General features: G+C 35.3%; 1 protein-coding gene across 2 annotated transcripts in view; it reads right to left on the minus strand.

Annotated features, from left to right (window-relative positions):
• The window catches only part of SLC8A1 (solute carrier family 8 member A1), a 415876-nt gene that overhangs the window by 76069 nt on the left and 316707 nt on the right, over positions 1-23100 (minus strand). Inside the window, exon 3 of one of the 2 annotated variants that reach the window (XM_044663277.1) lies at positions 529-635. The exons of the other annotated variant lie outside the window; for it this stretch is intronic. Within the exon in view, the coding sequence (XP_044519212.1) occupies positions 529-635 (107 nt within the window). The remainder of the gene's footprint in view (positions 1-528; positions 636-23100) is intronic. 2 annotated transcript variants of the gene reach the window in all.

The following is a 23100-nucleotide window of genomic DNA, read 5'->3' on the forward strand; positions in this document are numbered from 1 at the left end:
AATGCGACACATCCACGTCCGTTAAGTATGTAAAAGGGCATGATCGATACTCATGTTCTGGTGTCACCCAGTCACACCAGTGAAGCCCCTGGAGAGAGGCTATTTAACCTTAGTTTATGCTGTTCAATATCCTTACACTCCAAGGCACAAAAAACCTTAGCCTTGACATGTTTATTTTGGCAGATTTGAATTTTACATCTCTGTACCTCATTTGCAAAATGACAGCATTATTGAATCAAAGACTATCAATACCTCCTTCTAGAGCACAGGGTTCCCAGAATCCTGTGCTGAGATCCAAGACCATAGAGTTGTGGGATCAGAAAATCTGAGCTGGAAGGGACCTTAGAGTTCATGAGAATTCACTGGCAAAAGTGTTGGCCTATTGTTATCCCTGGGAAAACTCATGCCCTGTTACATAGGTGAAGGGATGTGTGCCTTGTAAGTAATGTTTTGAACAGTGCTGGGTGTCCAAGTGTAGAATAAACAGGCACAGGCAGTTTGGGCTCATCTTTGGAGCAACTCCCCCACCTTTCTTCTCACTCATCTCCACCAGCCGGGGCTCTCCAATCTCAAGAAAGAAGGTCTTGTTTTTTTCATATTCCTCATCATCAATTACCTTGACTGATATTGTTTTGCTGAAACAGAGAAGAATAAAGATTGACGAACAAAGGGAAAAGGATAGAAGGAGGAGAAGAAATGTATAGAGGACAGAAAAGTTAATAGATTTTAGGTTCAAACAGAGAACTGAGAAACTATCCTGTCATCTGCTGATTCTTTAATACTGGCAAGGGAATAAATACTCCATTCCTTCATTACCTGAATTAAACACTAGACAAAAGTTAGGTGATTAGTTCTAATTAATAGAGGGGAAGAGGGAGTAGAATTTTGATCATCATGAGGAGAAAAAACAGAGAAGCAAAATTCACAATCAGAACTTACATAAAGTAAATGAAGAAAAATATATTTATCCTAAAAAATATTCAAATTGGAGACATTGACTAAGCTAGGAACTGAAATTCAGTCAGAAAAGAAAGGGAAAACCAAAGCACTTGGCACTTTATTCTCTGACCTAGAAGCAAAATCACATTGAATTTCATCAGCTTACCCAAGACCATTCTGGTCCTATGATCAAAATTCACTCGTTTGCATTTTCCCTCTTATTAAATTAAGACTATTCTTTTCAAAGTGGGGGGAAAAGAGAGTGATGATAATTTTTTTATTTAAATCAAAACCCATCATTTTTCAGACACCCACATTTGATTGTATTTTTCCCCTGGTCAAACCTTTAGAATCTGCTACCTAACTAAATGCTGAAACAGGCAGGAAAAATGGCAAAGCAAATACAAATACTATTATCAGGTTAGTGATTTGTAATGAGAATCCATGGCATGGAAGTGCAAGAATAATTGTCAAGGACTTACACACAAATAGCCTGATTCCATAACTTACGCCAGCCCTAAGATATTTATTTGATCTTTCAAATATTTATTTGTACTGAAAGAAAGAGTGTATAACTGGGTTATAATCCATCATTACTGAAAAAACCCAACTTAACTTACTTATCAATTAATCTTTAAGCATCCGCTATGCACAAGGAACTATACAGGGTTCTAGGACTACAGGGACAAAATTGAAGCAAGTTGTTTTCTCAAGCTCATATTCTATTGAGGGAGACAACACATAGATACAGGAATAAGAAGTGGTCTGTGATTTCACTGATTCCGGAAAAATTCTGGGTGAATATACTCCTTACCCACATAAAGTATTACCTTCTTTACCTATATAATCTTACCTAGAGCTCTGAGAATTTTTTTTGTTTGTTTTGTTTAGACAGTATTGTTAGAGTCAGGACCAAGGATAGCTCTCTATTCATTATGTAATACTGCCCCCAAACCCTCCCTCTCTCACATACATACATGTATGTACTCACAGCATATGCATACAAAAATGTAGATACACATAAGTATGTATAAAATATAAAGAGAGAAAATAAAAACAAATAAAATAATTAAAAGTGAATATAAAATATCTAGTAAAGACAAACGATTAAAAGTTAGGGGAATGTAGGAAAAGTTTGGGGTTGAAGGTGCCACTTCAACTGTGACTTGAAGAAAGAAATATTCTTTGAGATGAAGGAAAGGACAGAATGCATTCTAATGATGGAGAATGGCCATAGCTAAGGGATGGAGAAGGGAGATGGAATGTTATGTGTGAAGAATTGAGAAGAGGGCATCCTGATGGAAAGTTACTGATATTTTCTTTGTTGATACAAAAGAGCACATAAAGTTCTAACCACCGGGAGAAGAGGGTTTGAGCCTGTGACCATATCGGATTTTTCAATTACAATTTATAAAATAGGAAAGAAAAAAAACATTTTCCAAATTTGTTCTTAAAGACCTTTACATTTAGTTAAATAGTACAATCCTTTCCCTAGACAAGATAGAGAAGTTTTCATATCATTCATAACCAAAATGTTTTGTTTCTGTGACTTCACCAATAACTTGCCAACTTAGCTTTTGGCCTTGAATTATTTCAGCTTTTTGTCATTCTCAGGGTAGGGAGAGGGGAGTTTGAACGTATGAATCATAGTTAGGATTGCATAATATGTATCCTGCACTCCCATGTACATTGTTAGATTTTTCCATATTTCAGTTACCATTGACCGGAGAAAAGACTATGATTACTGTGTTCTCTTAGGAATGGTCAATGGCTTCAGCTTCTCCAATCTAGAGGTCTTAAGTAATATTTAAAACTTTTTTTATAAAGTTCCTATCAGAATATTTAAGCGCTACCCTTTCACCAAGAAAGTTAGGTCCTGCCAAAGGGCATCTGGTAGCCAAAGTATACTTTCATGAAATTTTCTAATGATGAGAATCAGCAATTTATTTTAGTCTCTAAAGTTGTTCTTCTTAGAAGTTAGCAGGTTAGAAGCTATTTCTAATCTGCTTAGGCAAACTTTTTCAGGGTGACAACTCAGAGGAAAAATGTTTCAATTGGAAAAACCAAGGAAACAGAAGTAGAAGAAAGTAGAGTTAGAAAGTCACATCTATTCATTAGATTTTCAGAGAAGAAACTCCAGAGGGTTATATATTTGGACTATGTAAGGGCTATCCTAAAGTTCTTATGTATTTGGTACAGAATAGACAATTAAGGGACTCTATTTCCTGACAACATAGGCCTACTCCTGCCATCTATATGAACAGATATAGACAAAGCACTCATTCTACTACTTGCATAAGCACAAAAGTCAGCTACATAAACTTATAATTAGTAAGAACTATGCATATTCATAGACAAAGTACGATACAATGATGCATTGAAAAATGAGTCTATCTTCACAATGAAGAACAAATAATAAAACAATAGACATAATTTCTTCTGCTTGAGAATAAGAAGTATTTTTGGAAGTAAATTTTCCTTCCATGATTCCATGGCATCATCTACTAAACTATGAGTTATGAAAAACATAACTTCAGGAACTCACAAAATGTGAAAGATGGAATGAATATCTAAAATTATTTTTTGCTAATTTAATAGCAGTGTTCCTCAAGATTAGTAAGCTCAGATAATTCTATTCTGCAGAATGAATGGATTATTAGGAAACGGTGATAGTGGAAATAATTTTAGATGAAGAAAACAGAACAGAAAAAAATAGGTATATGTACCTGGCAAAGTTCCTTAGAGTAGATGCAGTTTGCATAATAATGTGTTCTTTCAAAATCATTAGTAACAAGATCAATAATGCCCCTGCAGGATCCATTAAATTACATACTAATTTCCCACCTTATGCACAACAAAGCTATTATTAGGAACCTTAATTAACAAAGACATCTCTATTAATCTTAGGTAGTGGTTCTTGCTCACCAGTTCCTTCAAGTCCAGAGAAACAATGGTCCCTTTTTTAAGAGTAGGAAATGTTTGTAGAGGACATGGAATGGGATACCATGAAGTTCCTTTCCCAGTATAAAATGTGCCAATTTTCAATTGTTGGAAGGGCTTCATTCATGGCTTCACATAGGAAGATTCTAATTTTGTACAGTGTCCTGTTATTGACTATAGAATAATAATGGATATAGAATAAAGGATAATAAATGTTAAGACTAACTTTGTGACTTCCATAGCCTTGAAGATTATCTCCTTTACCTCAAAATAGATCTAATTTCAGAATTCTATTATTTCTTTAGCTTTACTCCCAAGATGCTTTTTTCCCTCCAAGATTAATTGACTAGGTTATTTCCTCCTAGACTAATTGATTGTTGATGGAACTGACTAATTCAGTCAAAATGACTGAAATAGTATGGTACAGATAGATCTTTGATGGAAATCTCCTTTGGGTTAATGAGAAGCAAATTAAAAACTAGACATAGATAGCAACAAGCAGTCAAGGAACACAGAATGAATGCTCTTTGGGAATAAGGACTATTTAATTTTGGTGTTTATATTCCGAGAATGGTGCCTTGCATATAGTAGGAGCTTGATTACTGTACTGAATTGATTTGGTGAAAAATATACATTGTTCTAGATATTGTATGACCATAACCATGATTCTGGAAAAGGTGACATAGTTGTTAATGATCTGGAGATTGTTTCATAGTCTTAAATAGTTTGATTAAAAAATAAAGCATTCAATCAATCAATAAGCATTTTAAGCACTTCTTATGTGCCAAGCACTGGGTTGAGCACTGGGGATAAACAGATAAAAGTGAAAAAGTCTCTGCCCTCAAGAAGTTTATATTCTATTGGGGATTATACACTTTCATATATACATGCTTGTATAATTCCCAATATTTAGAAAAGTAACATAATATGATTGTGGTATGGGGCAGGAATAGCAGAAAAAAGAATTCCAAGGGGAAGAAGAGGAGGAAAGAGTACATCCAGCCATGGCAAACAGTCAGAGAAAAAGAATGGAGACCAGAAGTGGAATTTTGTGTGTCAAGAACTGAGTCAGAAGGGCAGTTTAGGTAAAATAGAGCATATGAGATAGGGAATAATCTGTAATAATCTGGAAAGGTCATATGGGACTAGGTTGTAAAGTGATGCATTACATACTAATTGGAATTCCATGATAGAGATAATTCCAACTGCATAATAAAAATTTTGAATAACTAAAATTTTAAAAAATAGAAAGAGAGTTCATTATTGTTACCTCCTCCCCTGCCTTTGCTTGGAATTTCCCAAGAAATGGGGATAATATCTGTAGTACTTGTTTTATAGATCTGTTGAGAGGAGCAAATTCTCTAGATAATGTCTGCAATTTTAGGATACTTAAAGATCAGTTATGATTATTTAAACTAACTTTTAAATTATTTTATCAAAGCAAGTGGAAATGAAAATGTAGACAGGATTATTTTTGATTCTGCTTTCAACTGAGTCAAGATGATGAGGACATGATTTTTGAGGGTCTTAAGTAGTCTATAAATTACAATCTATCACAGTAATGGCAGATAGGGCCGGCATACTGTAGAAAAATGTTAAGTTCAGTGCTCCAAAGACAATGGACTTAATTTTCAAAAGCTCCTTTTACAGAATTAAAAAAGAGTCAGCAAATGGAAGTTAGTTTAAATTTATCTCGTTAATAAGTTTTAAAAGGTAAGTTCAGGTGGGCTGATTTTTGGCATGGGTTGAAACATATTGTATATGCCAACTGCGTGAAAATTTTTAAAAATTAAGGATATTCTCTTTGATTTACATGTTTTGCATTAGCTTCATTTACCTGCATCATACTTGACATGTTACTATTTATTTTCTGCTACTCTTTTGAATAGCAAAGAGTCAATATTTTCTCTTCTGATGTGCACACTGAACAGCTAATTTATAATTTGCCTAATTACAATTGAGACCAAACCATATTTCTGCCTAGAGTGTTAAGAATTCTGGCCTGCATAGATAGAGAACTGTGTGAAGGGCTCAGTCAAAATAAAAATCTACCTTTAATTAGTAAGTTAAGTAAAAAGGCAGAAAAAAGGCCTTTTGTTATATTCTCCAGCAGTTTTCAGATCTGTCTTAGAAAGTACAGTGATATTTCCCCCCCTCCGCACTCTCCAGGTGAAGGCTGATTTCTGAAGTAAATTTCAATAGCTTAGGTGAGAAAACACATTTAGCTTGTAGGGGGCAGCGTTTACACTCCTGCAGTGTCATTTCTTCTTCATACAAGATGATATGAACTCTGGTTCTGTTTATCCAACACTGACTGCATCTGGAAATGAAATGACTCCCCAAGGGGCTTCAGTCGCCTTAGTGAACGAGAGTAAAGGGCAATATCTTAAATAAAGAAAGAAGGTTGTCCAGAACTTCTAACTATAAAATATAGCACACTTAGACAAAAATGGGAAGGGAATGGGCAGGGATCACTCGGAGGGGGAAGAGAGCTATAATCACCCCCTCCTAGAGGTCTTCAGTCAACAAAGGAAGGTTGCAAACTCGACCCACTGCCATATCTGGCACAAATAAATAAAAAAAAGGCTAAACCAACTATTCCTTTCACAAAAGGATGTTTCCCTAGAGTTGATGTGAGACAAGGCTGTCAGAAACTCTGGTCTCCTAAGGGGAAAAGTGTCAGAGAGTTCTTACTTCTGGCTTATATCAGTCAGATTTAGCAAGAAAAGAGAAGCTACAGTCACAGAGCAGCATCCCTTCCTGTCAGACCAAAACCTTCTAAAGTGATTTGCATCACAGCTAAGTGTGACTTCTCTGTGTGTCTGCTCTACTGCCCCTCGGTTCAGATTCTTGTTCTCATTTCACTCAAATAAATGTTAGCGATCTCCATCTGTTGGGCTTTAAAATAATAAGCACTCAGGTGGTTGGTTTGATCTCTGATCATGAGCCCATCCCTCCCCTTTGCCAAGTAACCCTTCTAGGTTGCTTCTTTTCTTCCAAGGTTCAAAGGTTTAAGTAAATGTAAGAAGCAGAATTCTCCTTTACTATATTTTGAAAAGGGAGAAGACAGAAAAGGACATCAGGGATAGGCACTCCCTGGGCATTCCTGAAGTGTCCCATATTCTTTCCTATCTCACGGAATCATCTGTCTAAATACCTTTCTTGAATTAATTTTTATCCACTGACAAAGAATAATATATTGGTTTTTGATTCCTATTGCAGTACTCTGTTTAAACTTGTGCTCCATTTCTTTGAAATCAAGTAAATCACTTTTCTCATTAAACAATGATTCTGGAGTTACCTTTGTGCATTAAAAAAAGGCAGGGGAGTTGCTAATGATGACAAGGGGTTTACAACCTCAGAAGGAAAAAAGAAATATTAAGAGAAAACCAACCTATGCTTTCTTGGCAGCTTTCAAAAGGGATTCCAGTCAACTTCCTTATTTATATGTCCAAATAGTTTGAGGCCAAAAATTTACTTTGATTCCTCCTCATAATCTTTCTATAAAGCAGGACATCTTTATCTTATAGATGAGGATAATAGGTCTAAATCTAGAAGGAACCTCTGAGGTCATTAAGTTTATCATCTTCATTTTACAATTGAGGATACTAAGGCTTAGCAGATCTAAGGGACTGGCTCAAGGTTGCATATATAGTGGTTTATAATAACATTTTATGATTTAGCCAGCACCCCATGCTAAGGTAGCTATATATAATATGTCTTCTATTAGGTGAAATAGAAAAGGGACTCCTTGGTTTGGAATTATATGCAAGAAATATTTATTTAACACCTATAATATACAGAATACTATTATACTAAATACTAGGGATGCAAAGAAAAAAGAGAGAAAAAATACAGTGTTGAACTCAGCAAATTTACAGTCTAGTAAAGGAGAAAAATATAGTTTATTCTTTCAATATCTTGACTTTACTTCATCGTAGTTTTGCTGTATCATGGGTAAGCGTAAGAAATTAAATGGAAATTTGGGGGGGGGAGTTTTGTAGAATTGGCAAATGATATGCAAAGGTTAATAGCTGGCCCAGAAAGGGTTTAGAAACTATAAAGCCTCTGACCAAATACTTCACTGAAATGGTATAAAAAGTACATAAACACTTAAAAAAAGAAAAAGAAAAAAAATTCAGACTTCTCCTGAATGAGGAGAGAGTCATAAAAATTTACTTGGATTTTCCAGATCATGGCGGCACTGCTCTCCTAACTTTCTAGATATGGAAGGGATACTTGTATATACACAACCAGCCAATCAACAAGAAATTATTAAGTACCAACTATGTGCCAGGCACTGGCCAATTTGGGAAGATGACAACTACAACAGTTAATCGTCCTTGCCCTCAAGGATCTTACCTTATATTACAGATGACAACATGAACAAATATAAATATGTGAAAAATATAAACGAAGTAAATTTTTTTGGGGGAAGACATTAATAGCTGTGGAGATCAAGAAAGGTCTCATAAAAGAGGTGACACAAAGGAGACATCTGGAACACATAAGGGATTCCAAGAGGACTTTGAGTCACAAGTCATAAAGAATATAACACTCTCCATGGTTATTTCACAAATTTACGATGAAGAGGTTTAAAATTGTATACTATGTTGTGATCCTGAATCCTATTTGGATATCAATATATCATCCTCATCCTCATCGATGTTAATAAAAGTTCACATTTATATATAGCTTCGTATTTTTCACAACAACCATGTGAGTTAGCTAATGCCAATATTATTTTCTCCATTCATGAAGACGAAATTGAGTTACATGCAAGGTTGATTTTTTTAAAGGAAGCATTGGAACAAAGGCTCCAACCTAGGGCTTTGATGCCCAAATATGGTGTCCTATCTACTATATTTTGCTATATCTATAGGTCTATTTTTTATCATAGACAACATGTATCTGGATTAATTATTTAGGATACATTGCTTTATACTGGGAGACATAAATGCAGATAGGAGTAACCTTCCTTATTAACAATTATAATAGCTAACTTTTATCTAGTGCTTTTAGGTTTGCAATATACTTTCCTGAAACCTTATTTTATTGTCACAGCAATGCTGGGTGTTAGGTACTATCATTATCTCCATTTTACAAATGAAGAGCCTGAGACAAATAGCAGTTAAGTGACTTATCCAGAGTCACATAACTAATAAATTTCTAAGGCTAGATTTGAATTCAAATCATCCTTGACTTTAAGTTTAGCATGCTATCTATGATACTGCCTTCTTGTCTTCTTTAAGGACACAGCATCTTCCAAATCATAAAAGGTTATGCCTTATGAAATACACCCATCATTGCTTACCTACTTTCTGAGTGATAAAGCTCACCAAGCCTTATCAATCACCTTTTTTGCCTGGTGTAAAAAAGGGATCTTAAAGAACATATTTGTGTTACAGTAGAGCAAGCATCATTTGTGGAATCAGAAACCCTGGGCTCAGATTTGAGATCTGGTCATTACTATCTGGGCAGCCTTGGAAAATTAAGTCCATTATCCTAGATTCTGACAGATTTAGATCTGAAAGAGACCTCTGAGGTCATTTTATAATTTAGGGGTTTGAACAAAACAAACTCCAAGGTCCTTTCCAACTCTAAAACCATGACCCTAAGACATGAGTTTCTCTTTGTCTGGAAATATAGCCTCTAAGTGGGGAACTAGAAAGGGGGTTGTTGATTTGCTAGTTAATTTAATCTCTTCTAGAGACAAGAATGAAGGTAGTTAAATAAAGGAATAATGGGAAATGACATTCCTAGTAATATAATTCTGGAGGTCCCATCACCAAGCTAACTGTTATCTTGATTCAAGAAAAGTTCTTTCACATCAGAGAAATAGACAGTAAAAATTGGGAAATGAGCAACCTAAATTTTTATTTCCTTTTCCTTGAAGTTGTTATTTTATGAAATAATCTATCAATTAATCTCTCCCTGCTTAAGTTTCCTCTATCTGTAAAATGGGGCCATATATGATCTTATCTCCACTCTACTTCTCAGCAAGTTAATATCTTCTGAATGTGCTAGTCTCAGTGGAGAAAGTCAATATGGAAACCTGATCTCATGTTATTATTACCAAATGGAAATTACAGTCTAATAAAAGGCATCTTGGAGAAAAGAAGGGGAGAACATAGAAAAAAGAGATGTGATTTATGTGATCTTGAAGAGTGAATTATTCTCTTTACTGCTCTTCTTCACTATCATTCCAATTCACAGTCTTTCAGCCACTGAATGATAAGAGCACTAGATGTGCTGTCTGAGAATGCCTTTATTCTGCCCAGAGAACTGAGTTCAGTGATAAAAGAAGCCAAAATAGTAGAACTAATCATAACAAAAAGAACACAAAACCAATTTTTAACTGTATTTTTTCCACTTTGAAATATTTGCATTAGCGTTGTAAAGAGCTAGTTCAGGAAATGAGAACTCAAAGAGGAGACAATGAGCAACTTGGGGAAAATGGTGTTGGATTCTCCATAGCTTAATAATACCTCAATAATGCCTGCTTATCCACCATCTGAAAATCTTCCCTGTGCTCCCCAAAACAAGAGAAATTGTCTATTAAGATCATTTTGGGGAGGCAATACATTAAAGCTATCTCCATATTAAGAGGAAAGGCAATTTTATCTTTGCACGAGTGGATCTTCTCCTGATCTGCATTCATAAATATCTTGGGTACAGTTTCAGAAAATTCTTCTATCTCCCCAATGTGTCTGTGCTCTTCAAAAAGGCTTAAAGATTTACAAAATGGACATAATGCTGCTGGATTCCCAATGAACTTTCTTCTTTTTTTCTCCAGTCTGGCTCTGTCATTTACTCCCTGCATGAATCTAGACAAATCACTTAACCTCTCTGCGCCTCATTTGCCTGCTCTGTAAATGAAGGGGCTGGACCTGACGATATCTGGGGTCTCTTCTACCTCTACATTGATGATCCTATGACCCAGAGAAGAGGGAAAAAATGAGAAAATTACTCATTTTTGAACTTTCTATCCTTATTCATGATATTTTGGGATTTTCTTTATTTCATAAGCTATGGAGTAATAATAATAAATATTTATGTAGTTATAAAGTTTCCAAAACACTTATATATATATATATATATATTACATATATATATATAATTTCATTTGATCTGCACAATATAACCCTAGGAAGTAGATATTTACTATTCCCATTTTATAATTAAAAAAACTGAGTCTCCCAAATCTTGCATCATTACCCAAAGTCCCAAAACTAGTAATCATCTTAGGTAGGATTCAAACTCAGGTGTTTATAACTGTTGTTTTGCCCTTTTATCATTTTTGATGAGTGTGACATGATATCTCAGAGCTATTTTGGAGGGAATGTGGAAAAACAAAGATGCTAATACATAGTGAATGATTGACCATGAGAGGGAGAAGGAAAAGTGAGGTGTCAAAAGTTCTGAGTGACTTTAAACTTTTAATGATGGTGAATATAGATAGCATGGATAGAAATAAAGAAGTAAGGAGGGAGAATCAGTCTGGGACAGAAGGGAGTGACCGGTTTAGGATGTGTTGAGCATGATAGGCTAACAGGACTCTCAAATAGAGATTTTCAGTCAACAGAGATATAGGATATAGATATAGTTCAGAAAAAATGCAGTTTTGAAGTAACCTGCACAGAGGTGATCAATCACTGAGATCATGACACTTGGAAAAGTGGAGGATTAAAGGCAGTCCTTTGGGAAACACCCAAATTTAGAGGATGAGAAGACGAAGAAGAAAGAGTGAATGAGAGGCAAAGAAGGAATCATTTAGTACTTAATGGTGGAAATCAAGATAGTATAGAATTAGAAAAGCAAAGGAGAAGAGAACTTCAAGAAGGAAAGGGTATTGACAAGGCAGGAGAGGGGTCAGGAAAAAGAAGATTTAAAAGGTCATTGGTGACCTCATGAATCCAACTTCAAAATTATGAAGGGGGTGGGGAAAGGCAGAAGACAATATTTTTGGGGTGGAGTTAAAGAGGAAATGATGTTTGTAAGGAAATGGATATTGAAGTCTGAATTAAACCAGAGTTCTTAATGCAATTAATTAACCTTAATAATGGAAACAGAAATGAAAACAGTTCATGAATTCACCAATTGTTCTTTCTATTTGATCACGGCTATAACATTACTTCTTTTTGAAGTCCAAACACACATCATGCAACTATATATATATATATTATATATATATATATATATCCACATATATGATGTACATATACTCACTGGAGGTTCCTTCAGACATGGCCCTATTATAAAGAATTTGGTATAAATCAGGCCCACTCTACCAATTACTATATGTGGCCTTTGGCAATTCACTTAACTTTTTCTGCTTTTCAACTTCCTCATATTCAAAATGAGGGTGGGTTAGGACTGGAGAGTTTCCAGGATTTCTTTCAGCTCTATCATCTTATAATACTGTGATCAAAAGGCTATCTTTACTCTTATTCAAGATGATTTATCAATAAAAACAATAATAATAATTTATATAAAATTTTAATTTAGATATAGCTTTAAAGTTTGCAAGTTACTTTATAAATAATATCACGTTTCTCTTCACAAATACCCTGGAGGTAGGTCTATTATTATCTCCATTTTACAAATGAGGAAACTGAGGCACAGAGTGTTTTCTTTTAATGATTTGCTTAGGGTCACACAGCTAGTATGCCTGGATTTTCCATCAATAGATCTGGTTGTCTTTGACACCAGGGACATCATATCTTCCCAGGGATTGACTCTACTTTTGATGTTCAACATTTTTCCTTCAGTCATTTCTCTTCTCTGAATGGAGGACCAGAGAGTGAAGCAATAAATTCCTTCCAAATAGAAGGCTCTGAACTTTATAAGTAACTCACCATTTTTTCTATCAGTGGCTCTGTTTGGTTTCAACGCTATAGAATATAATATTCCCACTCTCAGTATCCCCCATTGCACCCTACATTCAGTTTCCTTTTATGTACTTTTATACAATATGTATTGTCTTTCCCCCATTAGATTTTAAGCTCCTTGAGGGCAGGAATTATCTTTTACTTATTGTTATCTCCAAAGGTTGGCACAGTATCTGGCACACAGTGGGCACCTAATGAATGTTCATTATACTGAAATGAACTCAAGTACAATTGGACTCTGAGTCCAATGCTCTAACGTCTGGACCATCTAGCTGTCCTCTAAAAAGACCTGATGGATTTTATTTTTGAGCCTAGCATTTCACTTGAAATGCTTTTCAGTGTCAAGGAACTAAGAACTGTGGAAGAGTGATACTCTTAATAAATGCACATGTATGTGTGTATAAACAAAAATAATTAAGCAGTTGTAATAAACCTAACAGAATTATTGAAAGATAGAGGTTACTCTCATGGAATCCGGTCCCCTAAAAGGAAACTAAATTAAATTTCCAGAAGACCCAAAGACTCTGGAGTCATCCATTCTGGATGGCATACCTGCCAAGTCGGGCATCAAGGAAACATCATGTTCTAGCAAGTTTTGGAATCTATGCAAGTTTTCTCTGTGTCTGCTTGTGAAGGACCGACTTTCATATTTATCATGTAGATCAAGAGGTTAGAGCAGTTGTCAAATAAAATGAAACTGTTTCAGTAGCAAACATTTTTGTCCCTAACTGACATTTTCTGAACTTACCTATAACATGGCTAATAGTATAACTATTAAATGATTCAGCTTCTCATGGGCCACAGTTGGCCACAAGGCACTCTTTTTCTTTAATTTTACCTTGAGAGGGGGGAAGCATGTTTACCCCTTCCCCACTCATCAAAAATTTCTTTTCTAATCAACAGAAAGATATATAACATTTAAACTGAGCTCAGCTCTTGGTGGGGCCAGCTAGGTAGTACCCTGGATAGAGTGCAGGACTTGCATCTTCCTGATTTCCAATGTGATCTCAGACACTTACTAACTGTGAAAGCTTGGGTAAGTCACTTAACCCTGTTTGCCTCAGTTTCTTCATCTGTAAAATGAGTTGGAGAAGNCTTTCCTTCCTTCCTTCCTTCCTTCCTTCCTTCCTTCCTTCCTTCCTTCCTTCCTTCCTTCCTTCCTTCCTTCCTTCCTTCCTTCCTTCCTTCCTTCCTCTCTCTGTCTCTATCTCTGTCTCTGTCTCTCTGTCTCTCTCTGTCTCTCTCTGTCTCTCTCTCTCTCTCTCTCTCTCATAAATGGACTGTGCACATAGGTGTTTGATGAACATTTGTTGAATGAGTAGATAATGACTAGCAATGAAGTCAAGTATGTAGGACTCAATGTTTTATTAAATATTGAAGATCATCGAGTGACCTGAAAAGGATCCTAGGGGTCCTCTAATCCAGCTTTCCCTTTCTCCCTTCCCTCTCTCTTTTTTCTTTATTTATTTCCTTTTATCCATTTACTCTTTCTTTTCCTTTCTCTTGTTTTCTTTATCGTTAAACTTCCCTCTCTTTAGCTCTTCTTCTTGAGAGCAAATGACCCATTTCTTATTTTGAAAAACTGATAAAAAAGAAATTAAGAGGAAAAAAATTCATAAAAATCAATCAATACTTAGAAAAAAACTGACAATATAAGCAATGTTCCACATTTCCTCTGCAAAAGAGTAGAAAAGGTGTCTTCTTATATTTCTTCTTTGGAGCCTAGCTTGTTTTTTTTAATAATTTAGCAGAATTAATATTTAGTTTTTTACAGTTCCTCCTTTTTTTTGCTTTCTTCTTCTCTCCTTCTTTCTCTCTTTTTCTTTCACTCTTCCTCCATTCATATAATTTTCTCATTTTTTATTTCCCTTTGCCATTGAAATCTTACTTAGATATTATAAAGCTCTTAGCAGAATTTCATGAAGCAAATGAAATCTCAACAAAAACAAGTCAATTTGACCACATATAAAAATGGAATAATAGACTAATTTTTGAATTAATAATAGAATTGTCTTGGCATGATATATAGTCAATATATACAATGTCTAAATGTTAATCCAAGTGGGCTAGAAAGAGAATGCAAATTTCTATTACAAACTGTACCTGCTACATTTAGTACTCATACTACAGATGATAATATTCAATACAAGAGTTGTGGATTCTATTATAAATTTTAATTTGGGGGAGGTTGTCTTTTTTTAGGACCTTATTTCAAAAGTTTGCCAAGAAGTATTGTTTCATATCAATGCATATTGATTTAATGCTAAAATGACAAATGGGTATGATACCTGAAACAGATTAAAAGCCTTACATGATTTAGCAATTGTTCTTCATGAATGATTGAGACTGAAAAAATTCAACACCTGCTATCCAGCCCAGTGGTGATAAGCCTCTCAGAATTTAGTCAGTCAAGTCCTCAGACCTGACAGACAAGCAATTTGTCCCTGGGCTTGTACTCACAGTCTTTCCAGCTTTCTGAGATCTGCCAAAACTTGTGTCCCAATGGCATAACATTCAGGAACCCAGGGTCAATGTTAGGACATTGGTTAGTCATCAAAATAGAGTTCTTAAGGAAAACATCTGTAAAATGCCGTTTGAACATAAAATGTTCTAGTGCTTGGATAAATGGGCTGTGCAAATAGGCGTTTAATGAGCATTTGTTGAATGAATGAATGCTGAATATCAATGGAGTCAAATAAATAGGATTCAATGGTTTATTAAATATTGAAGATCATAGCCTTAGATATGGAAAGGACCTTAAAGGTCATCTAAGCCAGCTTCCTCTTTTTACAGATGAGAGAACTAAATTGATTTGCCCAAGTACAAGTTTATTCTAACATTTATGATAACACTCAATAGATTTTGTTAAATCCTATAATCTTTAATATTATATCCAGCTTAATTTCTAGATTATTTATTTAAATAAATGATGTTATTCCTAAATTATTCCTCACATAATATATTGATGTGTAAAAAATACATGTGAAATATTTCATAACTGTGAAACATTTAAGGCCGGGGAAATAGTGGACAAATGTGTTTTGGAGCTTTTTTTTATTTGTATGAATCATGAGGCTAAGTTTATGAAACCAAGCCAATTAGTCAATTCAATAAAAAAAAGCAACAGGCAAATGTGTTGTTGGACATTGTTTAAATCAGAAAATCACCCAAATAGCTGAATGAATTTTTTATTGAAGTTTTCTTGTCTGTTCTATTCTTCTCCTTTTCCATTTCTTTGTGTTGTTCTTTCATGGAGTTGCTCCTGGTTTTCAGATTATTTTCATATTTGAACTCATTGTGAGAAATTGAGAGTTCTGTAACTATTTTACATTGAACTATTCATCTTTCAAGGCCAGTTCCTATGGTTTGCAACTAAAACTTTCTAAGGCAATAACTGCATTGTACATATATTATACTTTTCTTCTTAGATTGGACATAAATAAAGGCAGTGATAGAATTGAAGGAGAACCTCTTTGAAAAGATGTCTGTGAATTCTGTGGCTTAATACCTTACAAATATTTGAATAACAGAAGACCCATATTTGAGGTCAAAAACCTTATAATCTTTTTTTTAGTTTTCCCCTGGGGGTAATCTATCCCATGTAGCATTTGTTCCAATCCTAGAACTACAATTTTTTAGTAAATAGAGAAACAGAAGGCCATAAGATTATGAAATTAGTGGGAAAAAGATTAGTAAAGATTATTTTGTCAATCTTGTTTTTATCAATAAGGAAACTGAGGCTCAGAGTGGTTATTTGACTTATAGGAGGTCACACAGGTAGTAAATAGCAGAGCAGAATACAGGTCTTCTGACCCCAAATTGAATGCTTTTCCCCCTGTAACATATTTAACATATCACTGAAACAATTGAATTGTAGGTTGCCAGGCACCTAAATCTGAGCTCTGGTTTGCTCAGCTGCAAAATGGGAAGATTATATATATGTATATATCATATGTAATATATACATAATAATACATATATATTCCAACCAAATGTATACAAAATACATCTTCTAAGGATTATTGTAAACAAAGAGCTCTTTAAATCTTAAAAGCACTATAGAAATGTGAATTATTAGTTTAATAGATCCTTAATTAAAGTGTATTTACTCAAGCAGGCGCTTTTCCTACAGTTTTTTCGAACACTCTATCCTATTTCCCTTGGATTCTCTTGGATTGGCTCCCATCTGAGCCCTATGCCTTCATAGCAGTCTCATAGCTGTCAATGCTGTAGAAAAGGAGCAAAAGTGCTAGAATTTCCCTTTTTTCCTTTTTTTTCTTCCTGACAACTGATATGTAATAAACAAGTTGAAATTTCATGAGATCCTCTCCTAAAGTCCTCTCTGAGAAACCAAAGCTAGCCAGCAAAGAACAATTTCTTGAGGCAAGACTGAGGAAGTAAAATATAGACCCTGTGGAAGGAGATATCATCAGTCTATAAAACTGACCTGATTTTCATGAACAGAAGATCTAAATTATCTGGAGTGGTTTCTAGTCTGAGCCCCCTCTTACTCAGATTTATGCCACTCAGGGATAATTTTTGGCAAGCTTTAGGACAAAATGATGTGGCAGTTTATACATCAGGTTTTTAAATGAAATTAGCAAAACCTAAATGCTTAGGTTAATTCATCACATGGGAAATTGCTATCGTCTTAAATTATCTTCCTTTACTACTTTGGCAAGAGTGCTGGTGAAAGGAAATAAAACCAATATGATGTAATGAAATAGATCCTTACAAGGGGATGTTGTAGGAAGGAGGTTGTGTAAAAAAAAATCAACATTTGCCTGATCCATTGAACACTGGTCATATGGAGATGCTATATTGAATTGTGGTTAGTCTTCTGACCCCAAATTGAATACTTTTCATTCAGCGGCAGCTTGGTGGCACAGTGAACTCATCTTCCTGAATTCAAATCTGGCCTCTTACTAACACTTACTAGCTGTGTGACCCTAGGCGAGTCATTTAACTCTGTCTGCCTCAGTTTCCTTATCCATAAAATGAGCAGGAGAAGAAAATGTAAAACTGTCCCAATTATCTTTGCCAAGAAAATCTCAGATGGGATTGTATAGAGTAGGACATAACTGGAACCACTGAACAACAACTAACAACGTATGTGTCATTTATGTGCCTTTTTATAGTTGTAGTATATATTTTTAGATTAGCTCCTTGAAGGCGGTCATTATATATTTGCTTTTCTCTGTATCCTCAGTATTTATCACAGTGCCTATCACAGAATAGATACTTAAAAATGCTTATTGTCTGACTGATGAAGAAAGAGGAGAAATTTTGAATGTTAGAAACTCAAAGAAAAGAGAAAAGAGCTGGATCCTTGGAGTTTGGGCCAGTAAAGGTATCCTAATGCCTCATATGTTCCAAAGTGGTAGTTGTGCATGCCTATATGGCCCTCCCATTGTTGAGGGGTGCATCAAGGAGCAGTTTAGATATTCTGTAACTTAGATTCATTTTATTTCACAGCTAAACAATAACCCTTCTTCTATTCATTTAAACACCTCCTGAATTTTACCCTTTACTCTGGTATATTCCTGAATCAATTAGAAACACATGGTTAAATATTTAGGAGACTGTAATGAAAGGTTCTCTGTAGCTCTCTTTGGGATTACTACTCTCCTTAGTAGGCTTCCCATTGCTGCACCTGCATATATATGTGCAATGCTTGTGGGGATAATTTATTTATTCACCTATGGAATTAAGTTAACTCAATTTGTTGTGGAGAAAGTGGTTATATTTTCTTCATCCTTTTTTTCTCCTGCCTTCCTGCTTGCTGCTTGCTCGCTCTCTCTCTCTCTCTCTCTCTCTCTCTCTCTCTCTCTCTCTCTCTTTCTCTCTCTCTCTCTTTCTCTCTCTCTCTTTCTTTCTTCCTCTTTCTTTCTTCTTTCTTTCTTTCTTTCTTTCTTTCTTTCTTTCTTTCTTTCTTTCTTTCTTTCTTTCTTTCTTTCTTTCTTTCTTTCTTTCTTTCTTTCTTTCTTTCTTTTCTTTCCTTCCATTCTGTTCCATTCCATTCCCTTCATTCCTTTCTTTCCTTTCTCTTTTCTTTCTTTTCTTTTACCTAAGATTATGGGAGTATAGAACTCAGATGTAACAATTTTGTAAATGAAGAAAGTGAGTCCAGGGGAGGCAAAATCCCAAGGTCAAAAAGTTACTGAATGGCAGAAGGAGCATTTGAACCCAGGTCATTCAGATATAAATTTGTATAAGCTAGAAAATATAACTCCTCAAAAAGGTCTTAAAACAGGAAAGAAAAGGATCCAATACTTTGATGATATAGTTGTTTTAAGTTTTTCCTCATTCCAATCCATCCTCTACTCAGCAGTCAAAATTATTTTCTTAAAATATGAATCTAATGTCACACCCCTTACTTGATAAACTCCAACAGTTTCCTAAATGATGCCCAGAATCAAATATGAAATCCTCTGTTTGGCATTTAAAGCCTTTTCACAACTTGGTCCCTTTCTACCATTCACATACTCTATTATGCAATGATGCTGGCCTTTTGGCCATTCCTTGCACACATGATGACATTATCTTCTTATTCTGTGCCTTTTCAATGGCTCTCCCTCAGCTCTGGAATATTTTCTTTCCTCACCTCTGCTTTGTGGTTTCCTTCAGAACTCAGCTCAAATCCTATCTTCTCCAAAAAACCTTATCTAATTCTTTCCCATTCTTCCCTCCCTAAGCACTAATGTTTCCCCTCTGAGATTACCTTCCATTTATATTGTGTTTCTGTGTAGTCATTTTCCCTATTTACAGGTTTTTTTTGCAGTTCTATTGTCTTTCTCATTTGAGAAATTGAACAATGTTTTTGTCTTTGCACAGTGCCAGGCACATAATAATCACTTAATAAATGCTTGCTGAATGGATGGATTGAAGACAAGTCCATAATGCCTACCTATTTTATATCTATATCTATCTATCAATCTACATATATATTGTATCCATATATACATTTTGTATCCATATATAGTCATGAATGAAATTGAATTTAGGATTTATTTATAACACTGGGTTGAACATCAAATAGAATCCTATTTTGTCTAAATCTACTCTGTTTAAAGCCACTTGCCACATTTCCTATGGACAGTCCAGATGGAATATTTGAGTACATTTGATGAGCTTTATCACCACTGGAACTGGGAATTTTACTTTCCATGCATGAGGGTAATTGTGCTATTTGCTTTAAGCCCAGGGACTATTTGCAAAAGTGACAGTTGGCTTTTTGAGCTGTTGCTGTAATTTTATGGTGCAGTGTCTAGGGCTGGAAAGGGATTCAGGCAAACCACAAATGCCGAAGACATCATGAAGAAAAATTTCCTTAGGATAGGTTTGCCAACTTCTTAGCAATCAATTATTCCTTAACCCACACATACTTTTATGAATAAGGCAGAAGAGGAAATGTATTCAATTACACAGATAGTGTAAGGGGAGATGGTTTCATTCTTTATCAAGGGACTTCTCTTTGTTATTCTTCTTCTCTGCTTTGGGGGGATAGGGTCTAGATTCTCTCCAATAGTCTTACTCTTGAATCCTCTTGCTACTTTCTTATTTGAGAACATGACCTCAGAAATAACTTGTTGTATCTTTAGAATGGGAGAGTTCGAGGCATGCTGAGTTTAGAGTCTTCGTGTTATTTAAAGTTCCTTTGAGCTCTAAAATTCATTTCTATGATCTTTATGCCCTTTTGCTCTTGTGTTTAATTGAGGCACTTCCTCCAAGAGAAGGTTCTGTTTGTCCTAGTTCTTGGGTTGACTCAGGTATCAATGTTGAGAGCCAGATTGAACTCACAAGAATTCCAAGGGGCTGCTTAAATAAATTCTCAAAGGAAGAAAATCTTTGAACCGTGTAGTGCAACTGGGCAAAAACTGCCTCCCTATTTCCTTGAGTTCCATTTTTAAGTAGGGGAGTGTGAAGCCTCCTACTGTTTTCATGGATCAGCTGAACTCTGATGAGATTAAGATGGGAGGCAACCATGTTAGGCAAGAAGGAGCATCAAGCCACAGGATTCAGGGCAGCTCACTCAGATCATTGCAGGACTTGTCGATCTTGAAGAGTTTCATGATGAAAAATGGCATTTTAAGAAAACCAAAAGCCATTTCTATGTACACAAACCTGTAGAACTAAGACTACATGCATTAATATTTCATTAAAGATTTTGTTGCCACAAGTTTAGTGTGGCAAGTGAATTGGATTTGGTCAAAGAGGCTCTTCTTTCAATTTTTTTTATCTGTTACTTCCAAACTCTGATTTTGGGCAAAAATCACCGTTCTACTCACTTTCTCTTCAAATATCAATTGGTGCCTTGGTTGAGATATTTTCAAAGGTGCATTCTATCTATAACGCTTTATGAATTCTTACCCATCTATTTTGTAACCTTTCCCTGCTTGGTTTGAAAGCAAGGAGGATTCGTGATAATATGAACCTCTTGATTTGATACAGTGCCATTTTGACAAACTTGAAATACTTGACAGTCATTATATAATTAGCCTTCTTGTCATCACTCTGAATTATATTAGGTATGATTCATTATAATTTCTTGATGGGAAACTTTATTTATTGAACTAGTTATTAATACTGTGCCTTCAGAGGAATCATCCCAGAGTGTAAATACAGAATTAAACCATCAATTAGAAATAGTCCCACAGTAATAAAGAAAATTGGGAAAAGAAACTAATAAGCAATGTCGGCCCTCTTCGATTAATCAAAAAGCATTCATTAAGCACTGACCATGTGCCAGGGACCATGTTAAATTTTATGGATTCAAAGACACATGTGAAATAGTCCCTGCCTTCTAGATGTTTACCTGCTAATGATGCAGAGAACATGAACAGGTGAAGGTACATACAAGACACCTAAATAAAAGACACAATAGAAATTTGAAGAAGAAGGGAACATTGCTAGAGGGAGGAAAAGGAAGGCCTCTTATAGAAGAAAACACTTAAGCTGAGTCTTGAAAGGAATCAGCAACTCCAAGAAGGGGAGGTGATCAGGAATTGAGAAGAGCCACACAGAGATGAGAATCAATTATATATATAATTTCTTGACTGTCAGATCATTAGGCAGTATCCTGCTCTGAATTAATAACTATACTCAAGTAACTTTGGTATGGTGTTCTCCTGGTCCTTGATCTAGGTGTCATGATAGTTGAGACAAAGTTATAAGGGAATTTGCTCAGCATAAACTTGACAACTTCTCTCCAAGTTAGGGGAAGGGGTAAAACAGTGAAGATTTCCACATACGTTGATATAAATGTATACCTTGGGATGCCACAGAGGTTCTTCTGAATTGGAAGATAGATTCTAAGAATTTAGACCTGGAAGGGAGTTTAGGCAGCTAGATGCTACAGTGAATAGAGCACTGGATCTGGCGCCAAGAAAATGCAAGATCAGATCCAGCCTCAGAACTGTGTGACTGTGGGCAAATCATTTCATCTCTGTCTACCTCAGTTTACTCATTTGTAAAATAAGGATAATAATTGAGGATCAAATGAGTTAATATTCATAGAATGCTTCGCAAATGTTAGAGCTACATAAATGCTGATATTATTATTAATTATTATTCTTATCAATGGTTATGAATGAATGGAAAAATAAACAATACTATACCAAAGTCTTCAATATTTCTTAAAGCCAGGGATAATAGTGGGACTTCTATAAATACTTAATGAACTAAAGTATAATTTTTTAAAAACAATCTTTAATTTGGAAACTTTGGGCACAAATGTAAGACTTACTACCCACCATTAAGCAGGAAGTTGCAAATATTGTTAAGAACTGTTTTTAGTCACCCTAGTTATTTAGGGCAAGAGATATAGATATATTTAACTGGGATTCTGATAAAGTGAAGGACGCAGAGAAAAGACACCAATGCAATATACTCCATTATAGATGTGGAAAAGGAAGCTGTTCTCTTTGGGAATCCTGACTGTAAGCCTGCTGGACAATTTACGGATTTAAATAGGACTGCCGTAATGGACTGCATTTTCTTTTGTGGCCCAATAAATCTAGCAAAGAGAATGATGTAGTTCCTTCATATGGAATAGGGCTAGAGGGAGAAGAATTCCAAGTATAATGAGCATTTTATTTTATTCAGTCAACACACACCATTCTGAAAGTAACCAAAATTCTTCTAGCCAGTGGGATTTATATTCCTTAGGCAATGATCACCTTAGAAAACATATTAATTATGAAGGGACAATGGCAGGCTTTCAGTATTATGCAAAATAGTCCCACATGCCTCTCCTTCTCTCTCCATTCTCTCTCTCTCTCTCTCTCTCTCTCAATCTCTCTCTCTCTCAATCTCTCTCTCTCTCTCTCTC

The sequence above is a fragment of the Gracilinanus agilis genome, chromosome 2, assembly GCF_016433145.1.
Source record: "Gracilinanus agilis isolate LMUSP501 chromosome 2, AgileGrace, whole genome shotgun sequence".
In the NCBI taxonomy this organism is placed as follows: domain Eukaryota; kingdom Metazoa; phylum Chordata; class Mammalia; order Didelphimorphia; family Didelphidae; genus Gracilinanus; species Gracilinanus agilis.